Genomic DNA, 19627 nt, shown 5'->3' on the forward strand with positions numbered 1-19627 from the left:
TGTCATTAGAGGATGAAAAGAAATGCAATTTCAGAAACAAAACTAAGTTATACTTTAATGAGTTTTTATCCTTCTATGGGTCAGTGGTTCTTGAAAGAAAAAAATACTTCATCCTTTGAGTTTGGAGTATTGATTTTTTAAACAAACAAATCATCATATGTGATAATATTTAAGTGATGTAGATATGTACATGTATACATATTGCATATCTGTATATTGAGTTCAGAATTACATTTCCCCACTTTTCATTCAAAAAATATTTATTGAGTGAAGATTACGTGTCATGGGGGAAATAGTGGAGCATAAGACATACCTAGTTCTGCTTATGTGGAGTTTGCAATCTGGTGGGCAAATGGATGTTCTCCAAGTTTTTTAAAATAGGGAAACATAGTTAAAAAAGAGCTGCCTAGTTAGAAATCTTTCCTCAATACCTTTTAATATGTCTTAGAAAGAATCCAGTTGTATTATTCTCTATTACAGCATTTCTCGAACTTTTTGTTCACAAAGTTCCTTTACACTCTTAAAATCAAGGTCCCCCATTGTTTCTATTGATATTTACCATATTAGAATTAAAACAAGAAGTCTAAACTATTAATTCATTCAAAACTAACATAATAACTCAATTATATGTTAACATAAAGAACATTTTTTCGTGAAAGAAAAAACATTTTCCACAACAAAAAAAATTACACAAGAGTGGAATTGTTTACATTTTTGCAAATCTCTTTCAATGTCTGGCTTGATAGAACGTAGGCAGATTTTCATATCTACTTCAGCATTCAATTTGTTGCAATATGTTGTTTTAGTTGAAGTATATAAAGAAAATCCAGCCTCATATAGATTTGTAGTTGGAAGGGAGGAATATTTTAATGACTTTCAGATAAGTGTAGATATTCTTCCTTGATATTACATAAAAACTCAACAAGCAGGGACTGGCCCTGTGGCCGAGTGGTTAAGTTCGGGCGCTCCGCTGCAGGCGGCCCAGTGTTTCGTTGGTTTGAATCCTGGGCTCGGACATGGCGCTGCTCGTCAAACCACCCTGAGGCAGCGTCCCACATGCCACAACTAGAAGGACCCACAACGAAGAATATACAACTATGTACCGGGCGGCTTTGGGGAGAAAAAGGAAAAAAAAATAAAAATCTTTAAAAAAAACTCAACAAGCAGAAATTTCCTAAAGGTTATTTGCAATGTGAGATTTGAAACGATTTTGTTAGATTAAGATCTATACATTAAAATACACTGGTCTTTGTCTTGTACTTTGAATGGATCTCTTATCCACACATGATTTTGAATCATGCGCTGGGCATTTGGGAAACATTTGTTTACTAAGTTATGCAGATCTTCCAAATTTTGACACATTTCATTATACAATATAAAAAAATCATTTTCATTAATATCACCACTGATCTCTCCAGCAAAGTCTTTAAGTATTGGAAGCTGTCATGCCCTTAGTAGCAGAAATGTTTTCCAAAATTCCAAAATTTTTGTACAAAACTCAAATTTTATAATTTGCAACAATTACCATTAATTGTTTTCCTTGAAATGACAATTCTTGTTTTCGAGAAAATGTCTGCCACATACCCAAGTGTGAATAACCATATCTGTCAGTCATTCTTTAGAGTAGAAATAGTGCCCTATGAAAAAAGTGGCTAGTTCAGCTTGCAACCCAAACAATTACACAAGACTTTTCCCCCACAGACAACTATTCCCCTTCAGTATGCAGCAGAACTACTTTATGCATACCTCCCACTTTGTCACATAGAATACTAAAAAAAGTAAAGTGTTGAGATTTAATAAAATAATTTTTATTGCTTTATCAAGATATTCTTTTTTTTTTGCTGAGAAGATTCACCCTGATCTAACATCTGTTGCCAGTCTTCCTCTTGTTGTATGTGAGCTGCCGCAACAGCATGGCCACTGGCACACGAGTGCTGTATGTCCGTGCCCAGAACCCAAACCTAGGCTGCTAAAGTGGAGTGCACCGAACTTAACCACTAGGCCACCAGGGCTGGCCCTATCAAGATAGTCTTAAGTAAAGTTGGCATTTGTTTGCTTTTAATGTGAGTGCACAGCAGTGAAGAGTACAGTGATTACTAGTAGAGTTTGGTGACTCTTCCTGTATTTGTGCTGGGAGCCGGCAGTTTTACCCACTATTGCTTTTGCACCATCAGTGCAAATGTCAACATGGTGAAAAAGGTAAATAGCATCTTAGTATTATTAGGAAAATAGTTTTGACCTCAAGAACACTCTGAAAGGATCTGAGAGACATGCCAAAAGGGTCTCTGTTGAGCACACTATGCTGAGCAGGATGAGAATTCCTGCTCTACTACAAAGTTTTTGATATTTAACTATAGGCATTTAAAGTAATACTTTCTAAATCACGGATTTTTTTTTTAAAGGCTGTAACTCTGCCCTGCTTTCTTCCTAGTCAGCGCAGGCCTGGCCCTTCCTCATTGGTATAAGAAACTGGTGTACGGGTTACTGAAGGGTTGAACTTTGGGACACATGTAGGAGTTGGTGACAGGAAATGTTTTTCCTTCATGCTTCTAAGGTGGCTGAAATTGGAAGCCCACAAAACCCACCGCTTGAGGGTGGGGTGGTTGGTAACTTTTTCTCTCTGTTTGTTGGAAACTCTAAATTTAAACTTGTCCAGATTATGATTTCCCAAAGATATTAGCAGTCTTGATGAGAAGAGGCACTGTGATCAGATTATTTTGGGGAATGCTAGATTGGGAAAAGCAGACAGATTTCCTAATCCCAAACCTTCTCAGAACTTTGAAAGTGCTATTGTCTATCACGAATCTCAAAGCGAGAGACATAATATTCAGTGTTTCCCAATTTTAAAAATGGGTTCTCTGTTTTTGATCTGCAGTCTTGCAGGACTAGTCTTTGGATACCACTAAACAGCAAATGGAGAAATGATTGATGTCATTCCTCACCCTGTATATCTCTTTGAAAAATTGTCTTAAACTTCCTTTTCTGTTCTTTTTTTTCTGTGAGAGACAGAGTAACATAGTAGTTAAGAACATGGATACCAAACTGCTGAGGTTTGAATCCCAGCTCCTCTGCTTACTAGTTCTATGACCTGGGGTGAAGGCTTAACCACTCAGTGCTTCAATTTCCCCATTTGTAAAATGGAGACAATAATAATAATCACTTTGTAGGGTTGTGAAGATTATTACAGCATTAGTTCCCATAAAGTGATGAGAAGGATGCCTGGTGTGTAGTAAGGCTCAATAAATGTCAACTTGTTGTTATCTCCTCTCATTTATTTTTCACTGGCCTTTGCCTGTGGACTCAGTCATCGTATGTAGTGCCACATGTCAGGGCTTACTGTGAAGGCAGCTTGATAAACTCGTCTGCCTGGGGGGACAGCGGTCTGTTTGGGGAGAGGCACCTTCTCTTTGCTCAGTCCTGCTTCCTTGAGCCTGTTAGGGAAGCAGATAAGTACTTTTAAAAAAATTCCTAGCTAAGATGAGATCGTGGGCATCTCACAGGTAGAATAGTAGCTGGATTGTTGTTAGGGAAGTAAGTGTCATTTTAAAGTTACCATCTTCTCTTTTTTAGACGCTGTCACATAGTGTTGTAACCTTGATTTTTGCCATTGGTCAATTATTGGAGCACTCCATCCCCTCATCAGTATTTCTTAAGGAAGTTTGTTGCTTTTTTATTCCAAATTTTGAACACAAGAACAGTACATGAACATGAATATATTCAACAGTTAAACACTTTTAAATAAATAGTAAACAATAAAAATGTAGTTTATAAAGCGTATGTAAAAATCTTTAAAGGGTGTGGCAAAATCAGGGTTGGCCTCAGTCCATGGGTTACCATTGCAGGGGCCCATCCATCTCCATGCCACTGCCTGAGTTGTCGCACACATACTCTGTTTTTGCAAATTAAATCTTATTTGTAAAGTGAACACTGTGTAAATTACCTACTCTGTCTTGCCTTTTCCTGTGGCTTAGTGGAAAGAGTATAGACTTTGGATCGAGGTAGGCCCTGGGGTTGAATGTCAGAGTTTACTTAATGCCCCATATCATCTTGGGAAGAGGTTTTAATCTCACTGAGCTTTAGTTTCTTCATGAAAAAGGAATCATATCTATTCAGTGAGATATTTTTAAAATTCCAAGTCACCATCTAGCATAACGTAGACCCTTGACAAATACTAATTTTCTTTTTGTTTATTTAATTTAAAAATTATCTTAAAAGTATTATTTGCATATCCCAAGTTTATTTGAAAACACGAATAATTTACTAGAAACTAAGGAAACTATTTGTTTAACCACATTTTTAGACATCTTCAAAATATCTCTCTTAATAGTAAAAGTGTACAAAAGTAGCAAATGTTCTTTTTTTTTTTGAGGAAGATTAGTCCTGAGCTAACTGCTGCCTAATCCTCCTCTTTTTGCTGAGGAAGCCTGGCCCTGAGCTAACATCGGTGCCCACCTTCTTCTACTTTATATGTGGGACGCCTACTACAGCATGGTGTGCCAAGCGGTGCCACGTCCACACCCGGATCCAAACCGGTGAACCCTGGGCCGCCGAAGCGGAATGTGCTCACTTAACTGCTGCGCCACTGGGCCAGCCTCACAAATACTCTTTATTTAAACATCCAAATGCATTCTTATACTCTAAGGTCAGTTTGGAAAATGTAACCTCTTTGATTTTTAAAAACCCACATTAAAATCTTATGGCAATTCTAGCAAACTTGTAAAAATCCTACTGAATGTGCCATAGAACCTAAATAAGTGGACTTCATTTAAAATGTAAGAAATAAAAATCAGGAAAATCTTCCTATCTTTATGATAGTTAATTCTTATGTTATAGCAATGATAGGTCCTCTCAAGTGTTTCTGCCTTTCTTATAAAGAAACCAGAAAAAATGGTGAAAAGGAACAGGATAAGAAGAATTTTAAGAGACATCGTCAAGCTGTCATTAAATAACTGTTTTTGTGGTATTATGTGGGTTCTCCAGAGTGTTTTCCGTGGTGAATCTCTCCTGTGCTTTCTTTCCCTCCTCCCAGTGTGCTCTCGCTGCTGATGAAGTAGTATTTAATCAGAAGGAGCTGGAGGTGAAGGAACTAAAGAATCAGGTGCAAATGATGGTACAGGAAAACAAAGGACATGTTGTATCTTTGAAAGAAGCGCAAAAAGTGAATAGATTGCAGGTAGAGTTTCTTAATATATCTAGCTCTGTAGATTTAGTTGAAGTAGTACCTAACTAAACAGAGTAGCTTTTTAAATGATAAATGGGAATGTTTACAGAAATAAGATTAGTTGAAGAATTCTGAAGACAGGCATCTAAAATTTTGAGTTATTATAGTTTTTCCCCTAAATCAGTATAAAGGGAAAATGTTGGTATTGTTGGCCTGACTTATATTTCACAAGTATAAAGGTAATACCCAGGAACTTAATTTGCAGATCATGTTATGGTTATCTTTTTTTTTTGGTGAGAAAGATTGGCCCTGAGCTAATCTCTCTTGGCAGTCTTTCTCTTTTTGCTTGAGGAAGATTGTCTCTGAGCTAACATCCATGCCAATCTTCCTCCATTTTTGTACGTGGGACACAACCAGAGCCTGGCTTGATGAGTGGTGTGTATGTCTGTGCCCGGGATCTCAACCCATGAGCCCTGGGTCACCAAAGTGGAGCACGTGATCTTAACCACTATGCCGTTGGGTTGGCCCCTACGGTTATCTTTTCTCCATACTTTTCCTTCCTCTTGTTTGCCAGGGTAGTAGGCACTGTGATATTGTTGAGTTGGAAGGTAAACACATAATTTAAACATTTTAATTTATTAGCTTATCCTTCTTTACTCCTTCAGTGATTTGCTCTTTAACTTTGATTAAATGTTTCAAATTCTCTATCTTAGCGTTCCTGTTATTAACATGGATATGCCTATGGTGTAATAGGGTATGTCCCTGAATAGTGTACTTCCTGACTATGAAAGCCCCTCACCTCCCAAAACAGTTAATTTCATTGAAAGCCTTTAGCTTCCTATCAGTGAGGAACTAATGCCCTGAGAAAAAATTTGATCCAGTACAAATTACATTTTGATTTTCACATTATTTATTTTTGTTTTCTTTAACTCTTCTAATTCTATAGTAATTTTAACATATAAAACATATGCAAAACAAAATGTATCATTCAGTGATTTATCACAAAGAGAACAGCCGGGTAACCACCACGAGGTCAGGAAATAGCAAACTGCCAGCCCCTTGGAAGTCCTGAGTCCCTCCTCAGAGAGAGCTGCTCTCCTTACTGTCACATAATCATTTCCTTGCTTTGCTTTGTGGTTTTACTAATGTGTATCCCTGAACACTACAGTTTAGTTTTTGGAATCTTTATAAGTTTCACCATTCAGTATATATTCTTTAGTTGCTTTTTGTTTGCTTTTATTGAACATTTTGTTTGTTCTGATTCATCCATGTTGTTGTGTGTAACTAGCTTGTTTAGTTTTATAGGTATATAGGATTTCATTGTATGAATATACCACAATTTATTTTTCTGTTCTACTGTTGATGGACATTTTCTTTTCTATGAATTTTCTGATACATGTCTCTTTGTGCACACATATGCGTGCACACACACACTCAGACATTTCTTTTGGATTTGTGCTTAGTAGTTGAATTGCTAGGTCATAGGGCACGTAAATCTTTAACTTTAGTAAATAGCACCAAACTCTTTTCCAATTTACTGTTACACCAGCACTATATAAGCATTCCCACTGCTTCACGTGCTTGCCAATGCTTGTTAGTGTTAATTTTTAAAACTTAGACAATCTGGTAGGTATGAGTGTTATTTTATTGTGGTTTTACTTTGCATTTCCCTGATGACTAGTAAAGTTGAACACTTTTTCATGATTTTTGGCTATTTGGATATCTTTTGTGAAAGACTCATTCAAGTCTCTCACTTATTTTTCTATTGGACTGTGTCTTTTGAATTATTTGCAGACGTTTGTTATGTATTCCAGGTATGATCTCTTTGTCAGTGACATGGTTCCAAATATTTTTTCCCTTTCTTTGGCTTGCTTTTTACTCTCAATGATGTCTTTTGATGAAAAGATGTATTGTAAATCAAATTCAACTATCTTTTTCATTATGGTTAATGATATTTGTGATCTGTTTAACAAGTCTTTCCTTTTCCCAATCGTTTTCTTTGAGGATACTTTCTATATTATTTTCTAGGAGCTTTGTTTTGCCTTTTGACTTTGGCTCTCCAGTTCTCCTGGAATTGATTTTTGTGTATAGAGTAAAGTAAAGGTCAAATTTCATTTTTTTTCCATATAGATAGCATTTGTCCCAGCATAATTTATTGAAAAGACCATCCTTTTACTACTGTTCTGAGTGCTGTCTTTGTCGTAAGTCAGGGTTCATTTGTGCATGAATCTATTGTCTATTTCCGGGACTTCTGTTGTGTCCTATTGTTTTGTCTGTCCTTGAGCCCATATCACATTTCTTATTTATGGTAGGTTTATAATAAGTCTAGACATTTGGTAGAGCAAGGCCTTCTGTTCTCCTCTTCCCCAAGAATATCTTTGTTGTTTCATATAAATTTTAGAATCAGCCTGTCAAGGGCCACAAAAAAAATACTTTTTGTGATTTTGGTTGGGATTCTGTTAAATCTATAATCCATTTGGAAAGAATCAACGTCTTTTGATTATAAGTCTTCTAATCGTAAATGTGGCATATTCCTCCATTTACTTAGGTTTCCTTTGGTTTTTCTCAATGGTTTTGTGAGTGTGTAGAAGTATTGCACATCTTTTGTTAGGTTCATTCCTAGGTACTTGATTTTTTTGTGTGACTGTAAATGGAATCTTTTTAAAAATTTTGTTTTCTTAATTGTTTGCTGGTATATGTAACTGTACTGATTTTTCTTTCTAAAGATTGGCACCTGAGCTAACAACTGTTGCCAATCTTTTTTTTTTCTGCTTTTTCTCCCCAAATTCCCCCAGTACATAGTTGTATATTTTTTAGTTGTGGGTCCTTCTAGTTGCTGTCTACTGATTTTTGTATATTGATATCTTATACCCAGCCGCTTGACTAAATTCACTTTTTAATTCTAATATTTTGTGTAAATTCTTTTGGATTTTCATTTACAATTTTGTCATCTGCAAATGATGACAGTTTTATTGCTTCCTTTATAATCCTTATATCTTCTATTTCTTTTTCTTATCTTTCTTCATTGGCTGGGATCTTCAATACAATGTTGAATACAGTGGTGATAGCAAGTGTCCTTCTCTTGTGTCCAATCATAGAGGAAAAGCTTTCAACATTTCACTAAGTGTCATGTTTGCTGTAGGTATTTTTTTATTTACCCTTTATCAAACCAAGGAAGATTTCTTTGTTGAGAATTTTTATTATGAATGGTTATTGAATTTTATCAAATGACCTTTCTTTACATCATTTTTCTCTTTTATTCTGTTGATGTTATAAATTATATTGATTTTTCTAATTTTAAACCAATCTTGTATTCCTGGAGTAAACCTTTTTTTTTGTCATGATGTATTTATTGTGTGTCAGGGGTCCCCAAGACCACCCTCAAGTTGGATGATGCACTAAGAAGATTCAGCATATAGTTGTGCTCATGGCTAAGATTTATTACAGTGAAAGAGCAATGGTCAGCAAAGGGAAGAGGCACATAGAGCGAAATCTGGAGAACTCGGGTGCAAGCTTCCAAGAGTTATTGCCCACTGGAGTTACACAGATGTGCTTAATTCCTCTAGCAATGCTTGTAACAACACAGGTGAAATGTTGTCTACCAAGGAAACTCAGTAAAGACTCAGTGCTTAGAGTTTTTATTGAGGGCTAGTCATAAGGCGCTCTCTGTTCAGCATATACCAAAATTCCACACTACCAGAAGGAAAGCAGGTGTTCAGCATAAACCACAATGTCTGCACAGTTTGAGCACAGTGAACCACTCTTATCAGTTAGGGTGTTGGAACCCTTTCAGAATCCAAGTTCCCAGATACCAGCCAATGGACACCTTATAAGCAGTTCTTTCAAAGAATAGGAGTCAGGTCTGCTATGTTAACTCTTTTCTACAAAGGTCCTTGATTTGGTTTGCTATTATTTTGTTTAGGATTTTAGCATCTATATTCACATGTGAGATTGGCCTATATTTTCCTTTCTCAGATAATGTAACAAGTTATGTTAGCCTCATAATACAGGTTAGGTAGTGTTTCCTCTTTTTCTGTACTTTGGAAGAATGTGTGAAAAATTAGTGTTATTTCTTATATGTTTGGTTGAATTCACCTATAAAGTATTTGAGACTGTAATGTTTCTTTGTGAGCACATTTTGATTATGAATTCAATCATATTTTCTTTTTGCCCTCGTTTTCATAAGGTTTATTTTTCCAAGAATCTGACCACTGTATAGCTAAGTTTTCATATATATTGGCCTAAGTTTATGATAGTCTCTTATCTCTTTAATGTCTTTGGATATATAGTGCTATCTCCTTTTTCATTCCTGGTCATTTGTACCTTCTCTTTCTTTCTTTGATCAACTTCTCTAGGGGGTTATCAATTTTATTAGTCTCTTCAAAGAGGCATTTCTTGACTTTGTTGATCTTCTCTAGAATATATTTGTATACTATTTCATTAATTTCTGCCCTATTTAATTTTTTTCTGCTTTTTTGGGGAGGGCAATCTTATGCTGTCTTTCTAAGTTCTTTAGGTGGATGCTTAGTTCATTGATTTTTAGCCTTTCTTCTTTTAGAATATATGCCTTTAAAATTATGTATTTCCTCCTAAGCTTATCTTTACCTGAATTCTACATTCAGCTCAAAATATTTTCTTTTTTTATTATGACTTTCTTTCTTTGACCTATGGGTTATATAGTTGTTTTATTTCTAACACATGGAGGATTTCTTTTTATCAATTTTTAGCTTAATTGCATTGTGGTCCATAGGATTTCAGTCCTTTGAATGTGTTGAAACTTGCTTTATGGGTCAGCATAAGACCAGTTTTGTAGATATTACAGATGGGCTTGAAAAGAATATGTATTCTGCATTCATTGGGTGCTGTTAATTCTGTTACTCATATCTTTATTTTTACTCACCTTTATGAGTCTTTTTTTTTTTTAAAGTTTGGCACCTGAGCTAACAACTGTGGCCAATCTCTTTTTTTTTTTTTTTCCTGCTTTTTCTCCCCAAATCCCCCGAGTACATAGTTGTATATCCTCGCTGTGGGTCCTTCTACTTGTGGCATGTGGGTTGCTGCCTCAGCATGGCCTGACAAGTGGTGCCATGTCCGCGCCCAGGATCTGAACTGGAGAAACTCTGGGCTGCCAAAGCAGAGTGCACAAACTTAACCACTAGGCCACGGGGCCAGCCCTCTGAGTTTTTTTTGTTATATCAGTAATTTAGAGTGATGTTAAAATTTTGGATTTGTCTTACTTCTCCATGAAGTACGGACAATTTTTGCATTATATATATTGAAACCAATTATTAAGTACATAGAAATGTAGAATTGTTACATCATCCTGGTGAATTGACCTTTTTATCATTTTTACTTTTTTTATCTCTTCTAATGTTTTTTGCTTTAAAGTTTACTTTGATATTCATATAGCCGTGTCAGCTTTCTTTTGATTAATAATTACATGGTGTCTCTCTTTCCATCTTATTTTTAATCTTTCTGTGTCTATTTTAGTTGTATTTCTTGTAAGCAGCAGGTTAGATAATTTTACAGTCCTCTCTGACAGTCTTATCTTTTTATCTGAATTGCTTCGTTTATTGTTATGAATTATGATTATGAATTTAACATAATTGCTATTATACTTCAGTTATAATCCCACCATTGTGCTTTTTTACTTATCCTATGTGCTCTTATGTTCCTTTTTCTCTCTTTTCTTACCTTCTTTTGGATAATTTTGTATATTTTCTTTTTCTTTTTTTACGTCATTAGCTTAGAAGTTGTACTTTTGTTCTCCTTTTTAGTGGTTATTTCAGAGAGTATACGATGCCCCTGTGACTTAATACAGTCTAATATTAATTGGTATTTTTACCCTTTTCCCAGACAATATAAGGACTTCATTTAACAACCCACCCCCAACTTATATACCGTTGGTTTTGTATATTTTAATTATCTGAACACTTGACTTTTTAATAAGGTTTTTATAGCTCAGCATTAACACAGTGAAACTTCAGGGTTTGATTTTTTTCCTATTTGAACATTGTAGTACATGTGAGTGTTAAGACGAATGACAATTTCTTGTGTACATAATTTTGTTGTTGTAAAACAAAGATTGATGTTAGAGCTTTCTGAATTAGACATACTTCAAAAATTATCTTTAGAGGATACGTAAAAACCTAAACCCCATGTGCACACACACACACTCTCTCTCTCTCTCACTCTCCTGATGTACTATTTGTTCTGCCTTTGATTTCCAGTTTCTCCTTTCTCCCAGGACTATCAGTTGCCTATCTTCTCTCTCTTTGTGTTTTTGGCTTTCTTTTTCACTGAGTAAAGGCTTTCATTTCACTGCACCTGTTACCACTTTCTGTCTCCTTTGTTGCTGCCTCTGCTGTTTGCAGTTCTTTCTCCTCTTTTCAACTTTCCTGTCTCTTGTTGCTTCTTGGATTTCACTCAGAAAGTCCAAACTTTTGTAAAGATCAGCTAATCAGAGTGTTTCAGGTTAGCAAACCAACCACTCACAGTGGGTGGGGCATTTTCTTTGGGTATTTAACTCTTTAGGCTGTGTTTATTGCTGCTTACTATTCAAAAGTTTTTACCAGTCAGAACAATCCTAGATACTTGTGAACACCAGAAGACTAGTCTTTGGATAAATGAGGTTTTACTGTACTGTTAAGGTAGTTGTGATTTTGGTCAATGTACTATTTATTGTTAATCATTATCTACACATGTACTGAGGTTCTCTATTTTTAAAATTCTCATCTCTCTTCTACAAAGAATGAAAAAATAATAGAACAACAACTTCTTGTGGATCAACTGAGTGAAGAACTAACAAAACTTAACCTGTCAATGACTTCTTCGGCTAAGGAAACTTGTGGAGATGGGCCAGATGCCAGGATATGTGAAGAGAGACCATATACTGCACCATTTGATACTCGTTTGGGGCATTGTATTTATATCCCAGCAAGATCAGATTCCAGGAAGGTAAAGTCTAAACATTAACCTCTTTCTTATTTTGAGATTTTAAAAATATGATATATAATATCATAGTGTGTTTGTACAGTCTCAGCAGGATTTTTTCTGTTTGGTTTCATAGACTTTTGTGATTAGTCTTTGTTTTAATTATGTTTCTTTTTTTTGGCTGAGAAAGATTCACTATGAGCTAACACCCATGCCAGTCTTCCTCTATTTTTGAATATTTGGGCCTCCAGAACAGCATGGCTGCTAAGAGAGTGGTGTAGGTCCACACCAGGGAACCGAAGCTGGGCCGCCGAAGTGGAGAGTGCTGAACTTAACCACTAGGCCACCGGGGCTGGCCCTATGTTTCTTTTTAATAAAAAATTCATAAACAGGAAAATGTATAGTTATATTTGGAAGGAATAGTTGAAGATAATGTCTACATTCATCAAGAAGAAAAAGGTATTCTCTGGCATCATATTTTCCAACATGACTAAGATTGATATCTCTATGAATTTTTTTCTTTCTTTAACCATACCAAGTTGAGATGAGGTGGAGAGTATTTAATTCAACTCATTTGGTCTGTCTTGTTATTTTCAAAATTATATTTATGTATTATTCAGTCTTGCCAAGCTGACATAATCAAGACTGTATAAAGATTAGTATGAGGTTTTGTTTTAATATTTATTTATTTATAAATATGTGTGTGTGTATGGGTAAATATATGCACAGAAATTTCTCTTGAAAAATCATCAAGGAATCTCTGCTATGGAAAAGACTAATTAGCAGATTTATGAATTTTGGTTTCTGTTTATTAATTTTGTGAAGAGAAACGATTTGTTTGAGATCTTTGTGGTGGTTACAGTCCAAGGGATAAGAAATATGAGAGACATCATAGACTTTGCAATCAGACAGGCTGGAGTGTGAACACCAGCTCTCTTGTTTAGGCCTGGATGTATGACTAAACCTGTGTGAGCTTCAGGTTCCTTATCTGTCAGAATGGGAGAAACATTGTGGTGTGTAGAGGATTTGCATGAGCCGGTGACTCTGAAATTGCTGGGCACACTGCGTCCTGAACACACGTCTATGGATGCCACGTCCCAGGCTCAGTGCCTCAGAGTGAGATGGATGCTCCCTCCCTCTGTGGTTTTCAATTTTGAGTGGCTGGATTCTAAAATTTAAACCATTGTTATCATTAATTTCAGTTTTACTTTGTAGAATTATTGGCATTTTCTTTAGGTGGTTGAGTACTTAGTAAATTTTCGTAGAACATTTGGGAAGAGAGATGAATTCTTCACAGGATTCAAATTTGGTATCTATTAATTCAACTTAATAATTATGTTATATATCAAGTCTTCTATATATAAGGTTTTTTTACTATTGGCTAGTAATGTGAAAGAATTTCCTGTTTCTGTCCATTCTTTTAGTTTAAAAAATAACATTTGGCTTTTTTCCTGATTACGAAAGTTATACATATTTATTCTCTCTCTCAGTCTCTGTTTCTCGTTTTTACTAGGCACTCACACACACACACATATATACATACATTCTTTGAGGAGATAGAGCTACGTGGGCTCTTGAGAAGGGTTGGGCCCTTCTGTTCTTATCTCTAGTTGTTTGATTAGACTTGAAACACACGTGACTGGAATAAAGACTTCCACGCTTATTGTTCCAACTTAGCAGATTCTTAGTTTTGTTTCATTCTTAAAATTTTCCTTCTACCCCAAAAGAACCCTGCTAGCCACTAAAAGAAGGGAAAAAGGAAGAAGATGCAAAAGTCATATGCTCAGCAGTTTGGAGGGTTCTCTTGCTGCTACTGTGTGTCCAGGAATCCTGGCCACCTCCCTTGCTTGGCCTGGGTACTGCAGCAGACATGAAAAGGCAGGCTTGCATGGGAGGACTCAGCCTGACAAGCTGTGTTTCAGTCCTATTTGCTGTTCCATTGTGCTAAGAGTGAGGGGAAGGTTTCATACTGAATACCAAAACTAGCTAAATTAAGCCAAAGAGGACATCTGAAATACCATTTCATTTTCTCTTGGATTTCTGTCTCCTGGGCAGAAGTCTAGCTAAGGTTTTCCAGCTCTAATATTTTCTTTTAGAGTTTAGCTCTAATATTTTCTTGAGGTAAAAATAGTCTGAGAAGAGAATATTTCCTCAACTTAGAATACTTTCAAAGGAAAAGGGGGGAAAATGGCTTAATCAGTTTTTAAGTTAATTACAGAAAGCGATTTTATTTCTTACATACTGAGGGAAAGAGTGAAAAGATCTTATTTATTTTAAAAGTATTATTTATGTTATATTTATACATACACTTTCATTACTAGCTTTTCTCACTTAATATATCATGAACATTTGATAGTCATCAAATATTCTTCTATAATATGTCATTTTTAATGGCTGAATAATATTTATAGTAAGAGCATACCATTGTGTACTTTTTTCTGTTGTTGCACATTTGTTTTCAACTATCTTTTAATCTGAAAAGTTAAACACCAAAATGGAATTACGGGACATATCCACTTCTGCAGAAATGCTAAAGAAATCACCCCTCACAGCTAGATAGTGTACAGGTAAATGAAAGGAAAAGTATTAGTATTACTTACCAAATTAATAGGACAAAAGAAGAAATTCATTTGTCTCAATAGATATCAAAAACTCATCTGATAAAATGCAGAATCGAATCTTGATTTAAAGTTAAAGAAAAAAATCTAGCTTTTTTTTTCTGCTTTCTTAACATGGTAAATATCAATATAATTAAAGCCAAGAGTCATGTTATACATACTAAAAAGGCACTTTGGAAAGAAAAAAATTCAAGGTGGTCCCAGTCATCACTTAAGTTTACTATAATACTGTAAATGCTGATGAAAATCTACCATATTTCATTGATTATAAGACTCACTTTTTTTTTATGTTTTATCATCTTTAATGGAAGGATACGTTTTACAATTGACAACATGTCATAATTTGACAGCTTTTTTTCTTTCTTGGTGTAAAAATGATGGTGTGTCTTACAGTTGATGGCATTTTAGATTTGATGTAATACGGTATTATGAAAAGGAAATAAAAGCAATAGGTAAATAATGTTACTTTCAGTACTTGACATAATGTGTACTAAGAAAACCAACCAAAATATTCTTCAGAAGATTTTTAAAAATATCCCTTAAGTCTCTGAATTCACAAAAGTGGAAATATTTGTAAAATATTTTTGCTTTTTCCTGAATGAATTACATTTTTGTTGAGTCACAAAATTTCTTTGCATAATCCCACACTGTAGGTTAACAGCTTTTTCCGTTTTCACTAAGTTTTTATCTTTCACACAAAGGCCATTTTTTTCTCACAAAAGAATTATTTTTTATTTTTATTATTTAAGTACCTCTTTGCATGCATAGTTGCTTGTGGTGAAGAGCGAACACAACAGAACACAAGAGTTGTGTCTGCTGAGCTTTGACCGGGTTCCTTTGCTAGCTAGGCAACTCATTCCAGCAGAATGCACCAGCTTCACAGTAGCAAGGTGGCATGTTACATCTCATGACCTTTTGCAGAACTCTCAGTTGAAACTACAAAGTTAAATATGTGAAAGCCACAATCTATGGTGAATGAGTTAAGCAAAATTGCAGCACATCTGATGAAACAAAATCAAATGCATCACTAGAGAGAGGAGGTTGTCTTACTGTATGGCGATTTAGAATATTATGTTCAGGTCTGAGTACAACACTTTAAGTCAAATTAGATTATTTTCAGAGAACAACCAAATTGCTGAAGGATCTTGGGGAAAATCTGAAGTAATTCTAAATTTAGTCCGATTCGGGGGGGGGGTATGATGACTGTTGTCAGATATTTGAAGGCTTATCATTATCGTTAGCCTTTGTCTCTAGAATTAGGACCAATGAGAAGTGCTAAGGGAATATAAAGAAGGGCATATTAGTAAGAACTGCCAAAGATGATATGAGAGGCCCCAGGCCTTGTGAGGGCCCCCACAGTGAATTTGTTTCAACAGAGATTACATGATAATCTGCAATATTACAGAAGAGGGTCCAACTGGGAGGAATAGTTGAACTCAGTAACTTTTAAAGTTCTGTCTAGACTTATGGCTATGTAATTCTAGGAAAAAAGGGTTAGATTAAAAAATTAGCTTCTAGTTGTATACACCTCAGTTATTTGAATTATTAATCAGCTTATTTGAGTACTTATATTGTGATCAATACTATCTGGGGTGTGGTTGAAAATGCTAAAATATCCCTATTGGGAGCTGTGGAATGCAGAAGCAACTGAAGGGAAGCAGGACCCAACACCTAGGTAGGAAGGGGCCAGCCTACAGGCTTTACGAGCCTGGAAGGGGCAAAGAACCATTGTGTTGGGTGGAATGACTGTTAAAGAATTAATTCGCTAAGTGTTACTGTGGCAGAATTTATTTAGTGTTCATTATTTAGCTGGGACATTTGGTTTTCTCTGTAAAAAAGAAATTTTAAAAGCAAATTACAGTCCCAAAGAACGAAGTTTGACTCTGAACAAAAGTTTTATTTGCTCCTGAAATAATTTCCACCCCCCTGACAAAGAGAAACCTTGATGCCTGTCAGTTATGGGGCAAAATGTCCATACTGGGTACATTGTACTTGTTAAATAAATACTTCTTGAGTTGGTTATTCTGTAAATAATTCCCCTCCCCCATAGCTCCTACCTTAGAATTGGGAGCCCACCTAGAGAACTTTGCCCCTCATTCATCATGGTGTTGACATGACAGATGGTCTTATTAAGTGACCAACAGTGGAGGCACAACAATTAGGTATCAAGAAATCTTTAGTACCAGGTAGGCTTTTCGGGGGTGGGGGGTGGGGTACGTGAGGGACCTACATCAATTGAATTTTGAACACCATGTGATATATACATTCTACTGTATGTTATAATTTTAATAGCGTATAATGATTTATGTTAATAAATTGAATGTCCCTCTAAGATTTTATTATTTACCTTTTTTGATAAATTACCCTGAGGTTTGGTTACAGAGAGGTGGTGAAAAAGGAAATATTTGGTAACAAAACTAGAATAAAAGTTTAAAGCCAATTTCTAATTCATTTTTATTGTTTTCCAAGGTCATTTTTTGAGAACTTAAGGTGCATTGCCCATAGAAGCATGTTATAATATAGAAAATTCCCAGGCTAGCCCATGAAAATCTATTTATCCTACAATACATATTAAGTATGTCACTTAGAGCATTAATTCAGCCATCCCTAACCACTACATGTAAAGTGTGAGTAGATACATTCGGATTTCCAAATTGGGAGTATTTTGCCTTCGCAGAGGGAGTGGCGATGACTCTGAATTTCTTCATGTGGTGAGATGTGGATTGGAGGGGGATGCAGACCGTTAGCAGCAACACCACAGTTCTCCAAGTGTTCGGAACTGGAAAGATTGGAGTGCTGGGGAACACTTGCCTCCTGTTACATTGTATATTGGCTTCACATTTGTTGGGGAGTGCGTGTGCTCGTTTAAGCACTGTGATGTTTTCACTCATGGGTCTCTTTGGTTTCATTTTTGCATACTATTTTCCGTGAAGCTATAATTGAAGATAGAAGAGCTTTGTAGATTCTGAAGGAAGTGTGTGTCCATGAGGCACAATAGTATTGTGACATGAATTTTGACTTTTTTTTGGGGGGAATGCATACTTTTAGCGGTTGGCTAGTTTAAGAGCACCTATCTAGGGGCCAGCCCTATGCCTGAGTGGTTGAGTTCCTGCACTCTGCTTCGGTGGCCCAGGGTTTTGCTGGTTTGGATCCTGGGTGTGGGCATGGCACTGCTCATCAAGCCATGCTGAGGCAGCATCCCACGTAGTGCAACCAGAAAGACCTACAGCTAGAATATACAGCTATGTACTGGGGTGCTTTGGGGAGAAGAAGAAAAAGAGAAGATTGGCAACAGGTGTTAGCTCAGGTGCCAATCTTTAAAAAAAAGTACCTAATAGCCTCTTTTTTAAAAAAATTATTTTATTGAGGTTATATTGGCTTTTAACATTGTGTAAATTTCAGGTATACATTATTATGTATCAGTTTCTGTGTAGACTGCATCATGCTGACCACCAATAGTCTAATTTTTATCCATCATATGTGCTCCTTTACCCCATTCGCCTACCCTTCCACCCCCTTCCTCTCTGGTAACCACTAATCTGTACTCTTTATCTATGTGTCTATCTTCCACATATAAATGAAATCATACAGTGTTTGTCTTTCTCTGTCTGGCTTATTTTGCTTAACGTAGTACTCTCAAGGTCCATACATGTTGTTGCAAATGAGACGATTTATCTTTTTTATGGCTGAGTAGTATTCCATTCTATATATATATATATATATATATATATATATATATATACATACACACCACATCATCTTTATCCATTCATTGGTTGTTGGGCACTTGGGTTGCTTCCAGATCTTGGCTATTGTGAATAATGCTGCAATGAATGTAAGGGTGCATAAATCTCTTTGAGTTTTTGATTTCAAGTTCTTTGGATAAATACCCAGTAGTGGGATAACTGGGTCCTATGGTATTTCTATTTTTAATTTTTTTGAGAAATCTCCATACTATTTTCCATAATGGCTGCACGAGTTTGCATTCCCACCAGCAGTGTATGAGGGTTCCCTTTTCTCCACATTGTCTCCAACATTTGTTGTTTTTTGTCTTGGTAATTGAAGCCATTCTAATAGGTGTAAGGTGATATATCATTGTAGTTTAGATTTGCATTTCCCTAATGATTAGTGATGTTGAACATCTTTTTCATGTACCTGTCAGCCATCTATGTATCTTCTTTGGAAAAATGTCTGTTCATATCCTCTGCCCATTTTTTGGTAAGGTGGTTTAATTTTTTTGTTGTTGAGTTGTATGAGTTCTTTATATATTTTGGAGATTAACCCTTTATCAAATATATGATTTGCAAATATTTTCTCCCAGTTGGTGGGTTGTCTTTTTTTTTGTTCCTGGTTTCCTTTGCCTTGAAGAAGCTTTTTAGTCTGATGTAGTCCCATTTGTTTATTTTTTCTTTTGTTTCCCTTGCCTGAGTTGACATGGTATTCGAAAAGATGCTGCTAAGACTGATGTCAAAGAGTGTACTGCCTCTGTTTTCTTCTCGGAGTTTTATGGTTTCAGGTCTTACATTCAAGTCTTTAATCTATTTTGAGTAATTTTTTTTTCCTTTGGTGAGGATGATTGGCCCTGAGCTAACATCTGTTGCCAATCTTCCTCATTTTGCTTGAGGAAGATTGTCGCTAGCTAACATCTGTGCCAATCTTCCTCTGTTTTGTATGTGGGACACCACCACAGTATGGCTTGATGAGCACTGTGTAGGTCTGTGCCTGGGACCCAAACCAACGAACCCCAGGCTGCTGTAGCAGAACGCACGAACTTAACCACTACACCACCAAGCCAGCCCCTATTTTGAGTTAATTTTTGAGTGTGGTGTAAGATAATGGTCTACTCTGAATCTTTTGCATGTGCCTATCCAATTTTGCTACACCATTTATTGAAGAGACTTTCCTTTCTCCATTG

The 19627-nt window shown here is 35.9% G+C and overlaps 1 protein-coding gene across 6 annotated transcripts in view; it reads left to right on the plus strand.

Moving 5' to 3' along the window:
• The window catches only part of KIF27 (kinesin family member 27), an 84775-nt gene that overhangs the window by 18715 nt on the left and 46433 nt on the right, over positions 1–19627 (plus strand). For 5 of the 6 annotated variants that reach the window (XM_046664341.1, XM_046664337.1, XM_046664343.1 and 2 more), the window contains 2 exons: positions 5030–5173; positions 11912–12118. In XM_046664341.1, the coding sequence (XP_046520297.1) occupies positions 5030–5173; positions 11912–12118 (351 nt within the window). The remainder of the gene's footprint in view (positions 1–5029; positions 5174–11911; positions 12119–19627) is intronic. The other variant, XM_046664339.1, reaches the window with a different exon arrangement.

Source organism: Equus quagga, chromosome 6, assembly GCF_021613505.1.
Source record: "Equus quagga isolate Etosha38 chromosome 6, UCLA_HA_Equagga_1.0, whole genome shotgun sequence".
NCBI classification, from domain to species: domain Eukaryota; kingdom Metazoa; phylum Chordata; class Mammalia; order Perissodactyla; family Equidae; genus Equus; species Equus quagga.